Source organism: Serinus canaria, chromosome 2 (genome assembly GCF_022539315.1).
Source record: "Serinus canaria isolate serCan28SL12 chromosome 2, serCan2020, whole genome shotgun sequence".
NCBI lineage: Eukaryota > Metazoa > Chordata > Aves > Passeriformes > Fringillidae > Serinus > Serinus canaria.
This window is the reverse complement of record NC_066315.1, coordinates 56818921-56835154: the sequence shown is the minus strand read 5'-3', so window position 1 is coordinate 56835154 and position 16234 is coordinate 56818921. Positions and strand designations below refer to the sequence as shown.

Here is a 16234-nt window from a genome sequence, read left to right as displayed (position 1 = left end):
GCATGTGCTAGGGCTTTAATGAAGTCAGCAGTCATTAAATACACGCTTAAGAGTTAACCAAGGAAATGTATGTCCTTACTAAACCAAGAGCTTTTACCAGTCGTAAAAGGAATAGATTATTCTTAAACCTTTGAGAGTATTTCTGTGTGGTATAACACTTCTTGCTTTGTAGATATAAGATGTGCATTATAACCTCAATGCCTCACACCCTCCTTTTAAGGCACATATATATGTATACATTTAAAGCAAAAGTTATTCTCTTCAGATTTTAATGAACTTCCGATGGCTGAAGGAACGAAGAAGACTGAAATGATTTTTTTTAACATCAATTATTAAAAATGACAATTTTCCTCCTTATTTTCCCTGTATTTTGTTAAATATTTATTTTAATATTAAAGAAATACAAATACTGCCTCTTTTTATGAGTCTGTCATTAATGCACTTTTTTTATAGGTCACATTTCTAAGAAAAGAACAGTTCCCAAAATGTTAAGAATGAGTTTACATAAAGTCTGTCTGATAGATTCTTTACATGTCATGTTGAAGAAGAAGAAGTAATTTTCATTTGGAAATGTGAGATGTTTATCAAAAAACATTGCATCTTGACTGGAGTATTGTTTTGTTCTGACCATGAGAGGGTGTAAATGCTTACAAGTGTGTATGTCTGCATGGGAATGCAATATCTTGGTTATAAATATTCTTTTTCTGACCAACAGATATTTCCTGGACTGATTCTCTCAGACATTAAGCCTGCCAAAAGAATGAAGTTCAAGACAGTCTGCTATCTGCTTGTCCAGCTCATGCACTGTCGCAAGATGTTCAAAGCAGAGATCCCTTTCTCCAATGTCATGACGTGTGAGGATGATGATAAGGTAGTCCATGTGGGCCAATTGCACTCTTTGGGCATCAATTCCAGGACTGCATCAAGCAGACCATCTTTGAGAACACAAGGAATGATGTTACGAACTGATAAAGATGCTTATGGTGTTCCCACTGGAGCTAGAAAAATCTAATTCCCACAGTAAAAACCAAATTTATTTATAAAAGCCCTCAAATTTGGAGCTGCTCTTGGAAAAGCCAGCATAGGTGTCCTTGTGGCTTCTATTAAGGGCTTTTTTCACAGGAACTGGAATTTCTGAGGCTATTTCCATTCTTTTAAGCATATATTCTTTTGCTCCTTTTGTCCATCCCAGTTTGAACTTGATTGTGACAAATGCGAACCAAGAGAATATTTGTTTTTTCTCTAGATGGTTCTCTGAAATATGAAAGGCAACTGATTAGCCAAAACGCCTCTTTGTTCATAATACAAATCCTAAACATAAAAGTCCCTAATGCAAATATAAATTCTGCTTTCTTGGATGCCTGGTAATTCCATAAATCAAAACTCTTTACATACTGGTAGCCTGGTTTGCTTCTTTTCTGTATATGAATCTACCTGTAAATTTATGGATTTACAGGTAAAGGGAGAGTTGCTTGTTCCATTTTCTTTGACAGCAGGTGGCAACATTACACAGGTCACTCCACCACTGAGTGGCAGCATGTGAGCACTGTAATCAGTAATTCGACTGATTGCTTCACATTTTTACAATTTTTTTCTTTTTTTCATTTATTGAAGACTCAGTCTAATTCTTACTTTCAGAAAGCATTCGAATTTTCATGTTTGAGTTTTATATGTGCTTGTGTTTCCTCTGCAGAAAAAGGGGAGAAAAGTCAATTAGTTCCTTTTAAAAACAGTTTTTGTGAAGACTTTCGGAAACTCCAGATTTTATTTTGAAATTGGCCATGTACAAGGCCTTCCAATTGGAATTTAGTGTAATCTTTGAGAATTTTAAAAAATAGCCCACACATTCTTTGAAAGATATGCAATAGTTTACATAGTGTCTTGTCTACATGTATGTATAAATATGGTAATGCACACAAAAAATACCCATGTGGATTTGTTAGTGATCTAATGAAATTTTTTTCATGCCAGCACATTGGCAGTGAAGTTCTACAGTGTTATCAATAACAGAAATTGTCATTCTGGGCTTTTGTACCTTTTATGTAACACATCACAGATTTGTATTACATTATGCTTATAGAAATACACTGTATTACAATATAGAGTTTCTTTAAAGTTTTCAGTACTCAAATAATGTAAATAAAGTAAAACACATGGGGTCTTTAAAGGCTTTGAATCCAGTGCATTTCTGAGAAACATAAATACTGGATCTTAATCGTATGTAAGACATGATGTAAGTCTACTTTGGCAAAATAATAGTAGAAATAGAAATAGGAGACCTAGAAGAAATAATTATATGTAAGAAACAGCTTTTTGAATAAGAATAGAAACTTTAACCCTGTTTCAAAATGGCATAGGTAATATAATTTATTCCATATACCAGTATAACACCAATATTCATGCACCCTCATTTCAGGTTTTGATGCAAAGAAACACTTTTTTAAATACTGTTTTCCTCCCCGCTGTTGTTATACTATAGGCTTAAATTTGAATTTTAAAAATCCTTGAAGTGTATTTCTGCTGCAATTAATGCAATACAAAGGCTAACTAATAGTTTATTGAGAGCAAAATTGTATATTTCTGGCACAGAAATTCCTGTTTCCATTATTTTCCAAAAAGCACTAAATTTTCTTTCAAATTACTGATACAAATGTTTCTTTAAGAAAACAAATTTCTCTTGGTTTAGAAACACTGAAAATGGTTGTTTGGCTGGCAATTTAAGTTCTCTAATCAATGTATGTCCCTAAGATTAGCGTTCATGTTGAAACAATTAGGTCTTACACCAAAGACAATTTACCAGGTAATGGGATCTGATGACTTGAAGAAAAATGTAACCTTACAATTTTTTACTGCTGGTGTAACCTCCTCTCTACATATAAAGCCAGCAAAGCAAGACTTGAAAAGTTACTTTATCTTTGTTAGGGTCCATTTTTCTTCACAAACAGAAAACTAAGGTAACAGTCAGCAGATAACCCTTCTCACTATTTATAAGGATTTAGATATAATAATATTTAGCCATGTAAGCTAATGAACTGCAAGAGTTTACAATTTGTTCACTGATGAGGTACTACTAAGAATTTCTTGTGAAATAAAAAAGGAAACTGCTATTCCTGCTCGATTACTTAGACAGGGATCACCATCTTTTTAACCATCTAGATTAAAAGGATATGTTGTTGTATAGCCTCTAGAATGGGTATTTAGGACTGAGTATTCTGAGGAGAGAAATTTTGTTTTCTTCTTTAACATCTCTCTGACATACTCATTCTATTCTGCATAGACTTGTTATTTCATAATGTTTTGAACTGTCTTGAGCTCTGCAGATGCTAGATAAAAAATTATTCCCTAAATTTTACAGAAATAGTAGAACTTGCCTGAGATTTTTTGTCATAACTCTTCTGGGAAGTAGACTTGACCCCTGTCCAGTTACAGAACAGATCTAGCCATAATGGTTCAGATTAAAGTGCCCTCAACTGAAGGTTGCCACCAGTGTGGCTGAGATGCTGATCACTGTCTCCTGAGTGCTCTCTGTGAAAAGTGAGACAGCTTGTTTAAAATCCCTTTCAGATATGCTCTGTGATAAGTCTTGTCCACTGGAAATGACTACGAGTAATTACCTTATAGTTGTGCTATCTCAGCCTTGGAGGAGTCAGTTAGGCACAGGTTAGTTCTGGTAATTTGTTGGATGGCTCCATCTGGATCTGCAAGTGCACTTGAGGCATACTCAAGACGGCTTGACAAGAGAGCCAACTGGCTGAGTTAAAGATAACACTTGAGATTTCAGACCCTTTGTAGTCACACATGGTCATTGTCCAAGGCTTTAAGGTAAACTATCTTTTTGAAACATGTATTTTTACCTAGACAGTAGGACTTTTCTCGTGTTATGAAGAGCCTGGCTATCTTGTCTTCGAGATGTCCAGAGCTCCATGTCTTCTGTCAAGAAAACAAACCAGTATAAAACCATTTTGCAAGGTAAAATAACCCTACTGGGCACAAACGGATTATTTCCTCAGTGGCAGAGGAGTGTCAGGGCCATACGTGAAAAGAATTTCCAGAATAAAATCTTGGAATGAAGTGGGAGTTTTCTCTTTGATTTGAATGATATCAGGATTTCAGGTAAGTAATTTTAAAAAGGTGACATTCACACAGAGATAAGAGCTCTGTCTTTTGTAGTTGCTCTTCTTAATGAATTCCCCATCCTCCCTGTGAGCTTGAAGTAATATGAACAGCAGTACAAAATCTAAGTGCTAACAAAATCTATGCTTCTTTCTTCATCCCTATTACAGAGGAGAGCATTAAGGACAGCCTCTGAAAAACTCAGGAATCGCTCCTCTTTTTCTAACAATATTGTATACAGCACTCCGGGAACTCGCGTGAACAGATACATCAGCCGCTTGATAGAGGCCCGGCAAACTGAGTCTGAGATGGCTGACTTGAACTTCATTACCCTGAAGTATAAGCAAATTGAGCGTGAAAATAAAGTAAGGGAGTTTAAAATTGTTTTTACTGATTTCAGTGACCATAAGCCAACTAGCATGGGGGTTTTTGCTTGGGTTTCATGCAATGTTTAAATTCTACTCACTATCTTTAAATACTCCACTGGACTGTCTCTCAGTTAGGAGGGTGACATTATCTCTGCCTTCTATAGAAACACTTGAAGGGGATAAAAAGAAAGATTGGTATTTGTGGTAATCACATACCCTCTGAACAGAGAGAGACATAGTTTTCTCCCAGGATTTTCCTGGAAAGCTGTGAGGAGCTGTGAGAAAGTTCAGAGAAAAGAATGAGAAACAATTCTTATCTCCATTTGCTGTGCCTGTTGTTGTGCACATGTGGAATGTGTTATGGAGATAGTTTACCAAAGGGTGATTTCTTAACTGGACACTGGATGGTGTTTGGATTGATTGACCAATTAAAGCTGTATTGGGCAGTCTGTAAAGGTTACAAGTTTCTTAAGAGTATAGTATAATATAGTATAGCTTAATAAAGCGATTGAGCAGCCTTCTGCAGTCATGGAGTCAATGTTCATTATTCCCCATTCAGGGCACCGTTGCCACAATAGGTATTGTCCTACTTGTCAGGATCCTACCCCATGTTATATATCCTGTGTTTTGGTCTTTCTTTTCCTTCTTCAAACTGTCTGATTCACTTGTTTAATGCTGTCTCATTGCAATGTGTCTGCCTACTCACTCATCTGCTTTGGAGAAGTGTTATTGACAAGAAGATGCATAGGTAGCCTGATAAGTATTGATCCATAAATTCTAGAAAATATTTAAAAAAACCAAACTAAAACAAACCAAAGAACAAAACCAAACCCCAAACATTAAAATCTCTGGACAAGGTTGCAATATTATACCAGTGTGGCAGTGCTGAAAGCAGGGGATTTACTCAGACCGTACAAGCATGCATATCAGTTAACAATTGTTCCTACCTTGTATGAGTATTTTTTATGAATAGAAATTATTTGTATCTACAGCCTTTACTTTATGTGTTTGAAAAAACAAAAGTAGTATGGTTTTGAATTAATTTGGCAGTAACATTTATTTTTCTGCTGTAAGACACTATACAGTCTAAGATTTCAGGTCACTACTGCTTCAAGTTAGAAGGCTGTGTGCCATATTGGATCCAAATTTTTTAAGGTTTTAAGCATAAATTTTGGGTTCGAATTTCCAAAGTAAATTATTATTAGGCTGTAACTTTTTTGTTTCAAAATAAAAAGTCTTCTGGTGTAAATGATATTGAGCTTTGGATCTTTCTGAGAAAACGCTTTTGTGTTTCGACCCCTAGAAAGCTTCCTCTCGTTAATACTGTAGCTTAGTGGAATCAGGAACAGTAGCTGCTCCAAACTGAGTCCATGTGTCTCATTTGCAGCTGCCTCCAAGTCCACTCATTAGAGTCCTGTCCTGAGCAGCTGAGGTGAGAGAACTTCTTGAAAGCAGCAGCAAGGAGTCTGTGGCCTTTTATCATGATGAATAAACAGAGGGAGTACCACTCCCTTCTGGTTCAAAGTGGCTGAATTTTTTTCTCAAAAAGATAAACTTATATCTGAGCCTAAGCCAGTTTTGACTAGTTACAAGGTGAAAGAGAAGTCTGTCAAGGAAAATCTTGTGTAGACTTCCCTCATCTGTTTTTTCAGTGCAAATTAAACCATCATGTTTTTAACCAAGTAGGGGCTTGTTTTATTTTGGGATACCGTTCTTTCTTACTGAGAATGGACAAGTGTGGGCGTCTGGGTATATATGAAATATTTACTGTCTTCACTTCTTCCTTTCTTTAACAGTACCACCAGCTTCAGGATGAGTACTTCACCAGTGCTGTAGTTCTCTCACTAATTCTAGCTGCCTTATTTGGCCTTGTCTACCTTCTAATAATACCACAGTAAGTTTCTGTCTTTTTGCCATCATAACTCAAAGTGGAACATCCTCAGAAAACCTGCACTGGTCAAAAATTAAAGTCTTTGGAACAGGAATGTGGACCTCACATGGAAGATTCTCTGTTAGTATACCCCTCAGTCTAATTGTTATCTCTTCCATTTGTCCACAGGAGACATTTTTCACTATATTTTTTTTCCTTTTGTAGTAGTGTGCACTTAGAGGAAAAATATACATTTCAGTGTTTATTTAAAATTTAGTGGTTATTTTTAACTTATTTAAAGCATTTCTGCATTACAAACAAAGGTATTACACTAGCTTTTCTAAATGTGTTTGTGCTACTTTGGATGAAGTACTTCAGGTATTGATATCAACGGACATAAATCCCTGCAGAGTTTAATGGGAACAAAGTACTGAAAGTACCCATCCAGCTGCATTGGGGCCTGCATTTACAGCATTCATTGAAGTTTTTGGTATCAACGTGGTCCCTACATAAACTGTCCAGTGTGTATTTTGGCTATGCACATATAACTCGCAGTCCAACCTGACTGCACTTAAGTAAACATAACCAAGTGGTGTGTTTGGGAGGTGTCCTATGCCTATTGTTGAGTGATTAGTTAGTGATCACCTCAGATTTTGTCAGTTCTTTGTGAGTGCTCACTAAATAAAAAAAAATTAGAACACTTTCAAATCTAGAAGTAGATAAATTTGTGTATAAGGTATAAAAATTATGAATAATCAACTTTTTTCAGATTAGAATATCAAAGCTTTAAGAAAAAAATTTACTTACTTTTATAACTACTTCAGTGGGAATAGAACTGGCCACAGGATAATTCTTTTGAAAATTCCATTTACATTATGGTCTTTTCTGTTCACAAATCCCCAGTTAAAATAATACTTCGATATTCTATTCTTTCTAGTTGAAAGATTGAAAAAGAGTTTATTCAAGTTAATAAAATAGAAACAATAATTTGTAATCTAGTACCTTTCATCTAAAGAATTCAAAGGAGCTTAGTCATCATTCACACAATTTCCAGACTAATGACTCTGCTGACTAATTGGAGCATGATTAAGAAGTCTTTCACCTTCTTCTTCAATCAGCCACAGCTGCAGTACATAGCAGTTTTGAACAAGGAGAAACAAAGTGTATTAGTGTAGTTGAAACTAGAATGAATTTCCAAGAATCATATAATAGCCTTTCGAAAAACTGCTGTCACTTAAAACAGATGGGCACAGATTCAGTTTAAGTAGTGATCTGACAGACATACAAGCTCCAGAAGAATATCACCACAGAAGGTAATGAAGATGGACTGGGTTAGTTAAAAAAGCCATCCACTGAATGCTCCTAAGTTCTTTCTTCAGTGGCTCAGTGGTGACTTCATATAGCCAAATTCTTCTTGGGCTCTTCCTTTGCTGTGACACAGGTGCAAACATGAGCTAAATTAAAACTTTGGAAGTATAGGAAAATTTCCTCTCTTTCCAGAGTCTGGAGCTTTAAGCTGCTATTTAGATTGCCAAAGTACTTATAAGTATGGCGAGAGAATGCAAAAGCCAATACAAGACTTGTAATATGTTACCCTAATGGGAGGAGTTTTATATATATATATATATATATATATATATTTCAAGGAGGAGGTTGATCATCTTAACAAGAAAATGTCATAGGAAATTCAATTACTGCATAGATATACAGAAATCAATAGGCTTGCTATTTTTACAATTCTTATAATCTTTTGAGCAAAACAGCTTCTCAACTAGAGAGGAATTTATATTCCCAGATGGAAGTGGTCAAAGTAAGGCTGTGTTCCTGTCAACCTAAGCTGTCCAATTATGGAGGCACATATACAGTGTAGCTGCTAAAAGCCCTGACTATGAACCCTGCTGATGTCAGATTCTGTGTTTACTTTTAACAAAGCAATGTAGCCCATTTTAGATGCCAACCCAAATGTCTGTCAGTGTCCCAATCAGCGCCACTGTCAGTTGTCAGCTATTGCTGCGTTACAAGATTTTGCAGGCATATCCCCAGCATTCCTTTCTAGCATGCTACCATCCTGAATACAAGTGAATTCTCTAAAGGCATGAGATCCTGCCTTGATTAATATTTGTATTCAGATTCCACACTCAGCACCCAGAGTCACATTCCCTTTCTGGGTATACATACTATACCACGGAATTCTCCCAGTTCTTGTATCAGTACAAATTGTTACATTAATTTGAAATCAAAGTCAAATGGTTGGAAACTCTACAGGAGAATTGCACATTTCTGCTGTTAGAAAACAATCTTTTTCCAGTAATTGTCTAGGGCACAGATACATAAATGCCTGAATCCATTGCTCACATGGCTTCTGGACTGACTGGTTTGTTCTCACAAGTTAGAAAGGGTGTGAAGATCATGTTATGCTGCTGGCATGGGGCCAGGCTGTCCCTGAGCAGAAACCAAATGCACCCACACTGGTGGACTAATTTTTGTCAGCTTGCTCACATCCATAAGATACTTTTCCAAAAGAAATTTTCTGGAGAAAGTTCTTGGTATGCAGCCCTCTTCTCATTAAGAACAAGCCTATTTTGATAGATCAGAAGAGGGAAGATTAGGAATTTAAAAATTATTACATAATCTTTGTGAAACTTTAGATTTGTCTAACCATTGAGGAAGACTCAAAATGAGGGAGTTTTTCTGTTTCATTAGAAGGCAGTTTTCTCTGATTTTATTTGACTTGCTGTGTCTAAATTGAATGACCATTGATTTCTGAATCTTTCAGAAAGAGGAATGAGACAGAAAAAGCATCTGGTAACTGTTAACACCACTGCCAAGGCCAAGTAATTGAGTTACACACTCTCCTTACAAGACTCATTATGCTGAATATTCTGCACTAGCCTACAATTAGAGCATGTCTCTCCTAACTATCATACCTTTGAATTTTTGGGGTTCTTTGATCTCCTTTCTGTCATCAGAGCAAGGACCATTTACAACAGCATTTACTAATTTCATAGTCTTGAGAGCAGTGGACATCACTGCTTAATTTGCCCTGTGGTGGTTAGTATAACAGCAAGGCTGAGGAGGACATCCTCCACCCTTTATAAAATGCTTTTTTAGAAGGACCCCTAACTGGAGTTTGTTCTCAGGAGTTACTGAGTTGCATTGCATTACTTCTGTTGTGTTTTGCTTCTAGGAGTACCGTAGTTCTTGTTCTCCTGGTGTTCTGCATATGCTTCCTAGTGGCTTGTATTATGTACCTACATGTCACACGAGTACAAGTAAGTGATTTACGATTTTGTGGCTATTCCTCCCTTTGGTGCCCATGATGTGTTTGTCCTTTGGAATATGAAGCCATCAGTGTATGCTTCACAGACTCACAGAGTCTGAAATTTATGTGTTTAAAGTTCCTTAGTAAGTAATGTATTACACACTTCAAAACCAAAGATCAATCATCTGAAAGTAGGCTTTTTACATGAGTAATCATTACAGCAGTGTAGCATTCAGTACCATTACTTCTACACTTTGGTTTTTTGCTAAATCTTCCCTGAACACCTACCAATAAATATTGTGTTTAAATAAACTGCTTTAACCTGACTTTTACTCCTTTCTGACTACAGAGCACAACAGTTCTCCTTTTGATTCCAGCTGGTCTGGGTGTAAAGTCCTGCTAACATCCCCTCTGTTTTCAAAATTTTTCCTGCCAAAACAGCAGCTGTTTTGATGGTAAAGCACATTATTTTGCACACACAAACCTTGGCCTTTTCAAAACCTTCAGTAATGATTAATTTTCCTGCATTATATTTTCACAACAGTAATGATGCAGAAGGACATTTGTTGTTTTAGGGGAGAAATAGGTCTGCCAGATCAGAATAAAGCATCTACAGGCAAATTTTCTCATGAAAGAAATCTCTATTGGATTTATATAAATTTAGTCTTCTCAGAAAAATATCAGGAAAAAACACCTACTCATTTAATGAGCTTTTCTGATTAGGACACACTAATTTTAGTTTTAAAAAGTGCCCTTTGGCAGAAGAAAAGCATGTGTTTTCATGGGAACATAAATAGAATATTAGCAGAGTATCAGGTGCTGATAAGAACCTTATTTATGAACTTACAAAATTATTTGGGAGTAACTTTGATGATCTCTTTTTTTTATTAGGCCGAGTAGTTTATCATCTGTTCTTCTCTATATAGATCATAAAAAGCAGACTAAATTTGTAGCAAGTTACTTCTCTTTATACCATTTACCTGGGGCTAGTGCAAACATAAGAAGTATTCCATCTGTTTTGTCAGTCAAATTAATTTGTATTTATCCCAGGTTCTTCCAGAGATTCAATACTAAACAGGATTAAATACAGCCTTAGAAAAATAAAGAAATATAAAACCTTAGAATATCACAATTTAAAACTTTGTGGCAAAAAAAAAAGTCTTATAATAATTCAAATTAATATGATGTGGATAATGGATAAACAATGGTAAAACAATCATTCCCCTATTTTGATCAGTCTTATGGCACTTACTTGCTCTTTTACACTGCACAAGTCACTCAGCTTCTCCGTGCTTTAGCATTAAATACCTCACTCACAGAACACCTTTAATAATATTTTACTGTACCTGTTACCTAGAATTTTGGTAATTTGACACTACTTATTTAGTTAATAAAAATTTCATAAACACAAGAAAACAAAGGAAATTAAGCCCAAAATTCTATGCTATCATAAAAGTGCTGATACAATCTTAGAATGACTAAAGTCAGAAGTATAAATCTTAATAGTGTCAGAATTTTAATTCAGACATGTCTCATGCCTTATCTTTTAAAGGTTTGTTTTCCATTTTAACCCAATAGCCTAGCATGACAACATTTAAAACAGGTATGTGATACACAGACCAAAAAAAATGTCTGTACAATGTGTCAGGACATGTGATCTTTGAATCCATATTTTGTTTTACCCATATTAACTATCTAACATTATCTTCAAACCATGGGTATTATCTCTTTAATAAGCAGTAGACAGCTTATTTGGTTGCAAACTTAATTAATGGAATATATTTTTTTTCTTCAAACAAAATTATTTTGTATTTTATTTCTATGGATAAAACCACATATGTTCCACCTCACTTGTATATAGGATTCTGGTCTAGTTAAGTGGACAGTTTGATGGATAAAATACTGTGGGGGTAATCACATTCAGAGCATAGCACTTTATGCTTATACTTTACCTTGAAACCAGTAATAAGTGGGATACTACAGAGTTTTTCCTGGATCCTATCCTGTCAGACATTTTTATCAACAGCCTGGAGAAGGACATGGCAAATACTCATGTCAAGTCTTCAAGTGACTACACTTTTGTGAGAACAGTTGGCAGGATGATTATTGAGAGGGTCCTAGATAGGTTGACAGAACGGGCAAACAGGAATCTTATAAATATAGAATGTGTAAAGCAAAGTCCAGGTTCTGAGAAGACATAATGCCGTGCAATGACACAGGAGCAGTAACCAACTCTACAAAAATGGCCCTGAGACTCTGGGTGTCAAGGCAGAGAGTACTTTTGAGCCCCCTGAGGTGCCTTCCAATCAGAACTGTATCATAGTGATGAACGAATGCAGAAATAGTCTTTTTTTCATCGTGAAATTTTGGACATTGCTCTATCTCCCTTGAGACACAGCTTTTCAATCTCAGATTCTTATAATCTGAGCTATTTTTTCTTCAATATGCTCATTTTAATAAAGGTGATATACATCAGGTATCCCAATCTATTTTATTGGTGCTAGTACTTACACTGGTGTAGAAAATTAACTCAGATCTATAATACAAATCTCTGTCTGATATTATATTGATTGCTAGACACCTATGTTTACATGGACTTAACCTATATTGAAGCCAGAATATATTTGTAGATTCCTGCTTACTTTTTATTTTTAATTTTTTCCTGTAATTGCTGTATTCTGAAGGCTACAGTAGTCTTTCTCTAACTACTTGGCTGCCTGCTGGAAGTTATGTTTTGGAGGCTGGTGATACCTATTAAATTACCAGCTTTTCTTCAAAACTGTTGATTTTCATCCAAAAAGGTGTTTGCTTGCTCCATTTAACCATAAGTGAAATTCAGCGTTGATAAATCTGAGTTTCCTCCTTTTAACGGACACAGGATAGTCCCCAGCTTAAATCTGAGTGGTTTTTAGATTGTATTCTTGACCCTTGAAGTCACTAGAAGAAGTCCTGTGGTCTGAAAGATACATCTAGTAGATAATAGATGCCCCAAATACTCTTAGTGCAAGGGGAAGGGAAGGAAAGCAGCTTTACCTGGAAGCAGAGTTGATCAGAATGACTGGAACAGGCCTGAGTGCATAGCCTGACAGACTTACCCTTCCTCCCTCATATTCTGCCACAGGCTTCACAAACAGCAAGAACTTCAAAACTTAAGTGTGACAAATGGAATCAGGGTAAAAGTGGAGATAAACAAAACATTCAAGACTCCATTTCACCAGATATTTTTCTTGTCTACTGCTGTTTCTGAAAAATTCAATGTTTTTTTGAGTCACTATAATTAAAACTACCCTGCCATTTAACCTGCCTATTATAGCAGAAGATACATATACCACTCCAAAATTCTCTGCTATCACAGTATGTTCTCTTGTATCACAATTTGCAAGGCAAAAGAGCTGAAAATTTGCAACTCAAAAGTTGCTTTGGGTATTTTCCCCAAGAGCAAAATCAAATGCCATCCTAGAATATTATTTGCATCATGAGTAGACATACAACTAAAAATTTCTAAGAGTTTTAATTAGAGAAGTAATATATAGCAGTAGTGAGAAGTAATATATAGCAATAGTAATTTCACATTTATTATCCCCAAAACTGCAATTGCCATTAAAATACACCTACACACTAACAAGTGAATAAGTTACTCCACAATGATAACTGCAATTTCATAATTTGCAGTACAGGTGAAAATTCTGTATCCCTTATTCACTTTTCTTTATAGACTACTAAAAAATAACAACCCCACTTTAAAATTACTTTAAATATTTTATATATAAATACTTTTTTTTTTCTTTTTTAGTGTTTTCCAGGGTGCCTGACAATACAAATTCGTACCATTTTGTGTATTTTTATTGTGATCTTAATATACTCTGTGGCTCAAGGATGTGTGGTAAGTATTTGAATCAAGTTTCACTTAAATTAGCATTGTGTTTAAAGAACATGCTTGTGCAGATCCCTTAAACACATACCATATTCTCATCTGATGAATTCCTACTTGTTTTATTTTTCATACTTGCAGAGCATGCTTTGTTTAAATTAAATCCCTTTGCTGCAATTGGAACTTTCATTGTCCTGAGGCAGTGCATTGAATTAGGAATGACAAAGCCATTTGCAAATTACACAGATAATACCAATCCAAAACCAATATAAATTTGTATTTCAAATCTTAGCATCGTGTAGACTGCTGGTGTCATGGACTTTATGGGAAAAAAATTTTTAAATGTTCAACTTGCTTACTAGTTCAATGGCTAATATCTTGTGACAGACAAGGCATGGTGTCAAAACAAGATTACTCTTTCTATGTGACAACTTACAGAAGATACCTCTGTGTAATAATGGGGATATTTTTAGTCCTGGCAGATCAGAAAAGATAGATCTTAAAATATTGACAGTTTTGTGTAATGAGAAGAGGTGTTTACACTGTGCTACTGATCTGATCCATTCACATCTAATGTGTAAAAAGCTTCTGTTATATGAAGTGAATGTGCTCAATACTTCTGAAAATTGAGATTCCTCTACTGTAGATTAGCAGAGAGTTCAAAATGGTCGACTTCAATCAAAATGGTATTCAAACTTCCACCTAAGTATTTGTCAGTCAGTTGCCTTGACAAATTCCTAGTGTTCATCTTTAGCATTTTGGTTGCTAATGCTAATGAATTAAACATGTTAGGCTACTCAAAGGAAAGAATCCACAAAAAATAGCGCATGAAATGCAACTGGAAATGCTGAGAAGGCAGATGTTTCCAATCATGCTTCTCTGCAGGAATTTGACAATGTGTTCTGACCATTAAGAAGGCATGAGCAATTCTCAGTGCTGAAATGCCAAGCCCCATATTTTGTATTTTGTATTTTATGTGTTCACTCGTACCTGGACCTGCCCTGAGAACGTAATAACTAGCTTATCCCCCTGAACTGACTGGGCAGAGCGTGCCTTTTCTGTGGATTCCAATGTCATGAGAGGAACCAAGAATTGCTGATGTTGAGACATTTCTGGGAATTCCTGAACGTCGTCTGTGTGGGAGCACACAGCCCTAATAGCACACAGAAGTATACATGGTTCCTAATGTGGACACGAGTGCAAAATGCATGGAGCTTTGCAGTGATTCCAGGCTAGCTTCTCAGTAAATTCTGTGTATCTGACTTGGGAATGGAGATGAAGGTTATGACAGCTAAAACCTTTGTGAATCAGCCTCCACAGATCTGACCCTTACCTTGACCAAATGAAACAAGCATCACTGGGGCCACCTAAAGACAGTGAGAATGAGAAGCAGACATTGTAAGCCCTGAGGCAACGCTGAACAACAGTGGAAGACAAATTAGAATTCAGAAGTTCTGACCTCCAACAAGGGAGTGATCATTCAGTTACAACTTAGAACATAACTTAATCCACTCCTGAACAAAAATAGCTTGTAACCTAAGTAGAAATGTTTAATCAGTAGAAATTATTAGTTCCTGCAAAGTAATGCCTCTAGAATTCTCATCTGTCAAAAGAGCTAGGTGTTGACGTTCCACTACTGGTTGTATAGCAGATGATATTTTCCTGGATGGATTCCAGATCACTGATGAAGCCCTCATGCATGTGTATGTTTTTGGATAATTTTAGTATGAAAGCATTTTTAAGGATATTGAACAAAATCCCTTTAAAAGGGATTTTTCATTTCACTTTCCCAATCTCATTTCATAGTGTTACCCATTATGAGTTTAACTCACATTTTTTTATTTATTATATCTCATCTTTCTAAGTTACTACAACCCCTTCTAAAATACATGGTTTAATCACCCTTCAGGATGTCAGTTACTTTACAGCATGCTATAAAATTTCATTGTCAGTGGTCGGGACGAAATTAAAAGGTCTTAGAATGCACTTCAAAAGAGATGCTTAAGTACAGGGCAGGGCTTATGTGATGGTGCCTGTTAAATTAATTTCACACTACCATCCCATTCTCCCCTACTTATACTAACTCTTATCCTTTTCCTTTGTAAGGGGTGAAGGTTGGACTGCAGTTAAAACTGGAGCTCTAGGGACTTGCACTATTTGCCAGAAATTCCTCTCTTCCTTGGGTAACAGCTCTGAGATATGTACATGACATTGTCTTTAGGAAAAGCAGGTTAGATTTCCCCAAATTTCCCATAAGAGATATATGAAAAAAATTTATTTCCCAATGTAAGAAGGAAATGGAACTCCTTGGATAACTGAAATGAAAGGGGTAATTAAAGATGAATCCTTGTGTTTGAAACATATGTGACAGCAGAAGTAGCTGTGAGATGGAAAAAGATGTTTAGTTTTTCACTCAATTAAAATGTTTTATTTTATATTTAAGTAATTAAAGTTTATGTGCTTTACATAGTCAGTAAAATAATAATTTATTTCTGTGCTCTGCAAAAGAACCTTTTTCACCTGCATGGCCAAATAAAATGTTAACTGAAGTTCCTTAATTTTGCAGGAATATCTTGGCTTGAGAATCTCTTAGGTTTGAGCACTGAGAGGGAACTGTTCAACTAAGCCCACACTTCAATTGGTTGCCCTTATTGGCATCTAATTAACAAATTGTGTCTTTCCCCTTAAACTCAGTGGAGCATTGCAGGAAAAGGAAATTTTAATACAGCACTGAGCATAGTAGGAACTCC

At 35.8% G+C, this 16234-nt stretch overlaps 1 protein-coding gene across 1 annotated transcript in view; it reads left to right on the top strand.

The window, feature by feature from the left end:
• ADCY1 (adenylate cyclase 1) overlaps positions 1-16234 on the top strand; it is a 144791-nt gene that overhangs the window by 108907 nt on the left and 19650 nt on the right. Inside the window, exons 8-12 of the mRNA XM_009093871.4 lie at positions 716-871; positions 4284-4478; positions 6278-6375; positions 9539-9623; positions 13407-13496. Of these exons, the coding sequence (XP_009092119.1) occupies positions 716-871; positions 4284-4478; positions 6278-6375; positions 9539-9623; positions 13407-13496 (624 nt within the window). The remainder of the gene's footprint in view (positions 1-715; positions 872-4283; positions 4479-6277; positions 6376-9538; positions 9624-13406; positions 13497-16234) is intronic.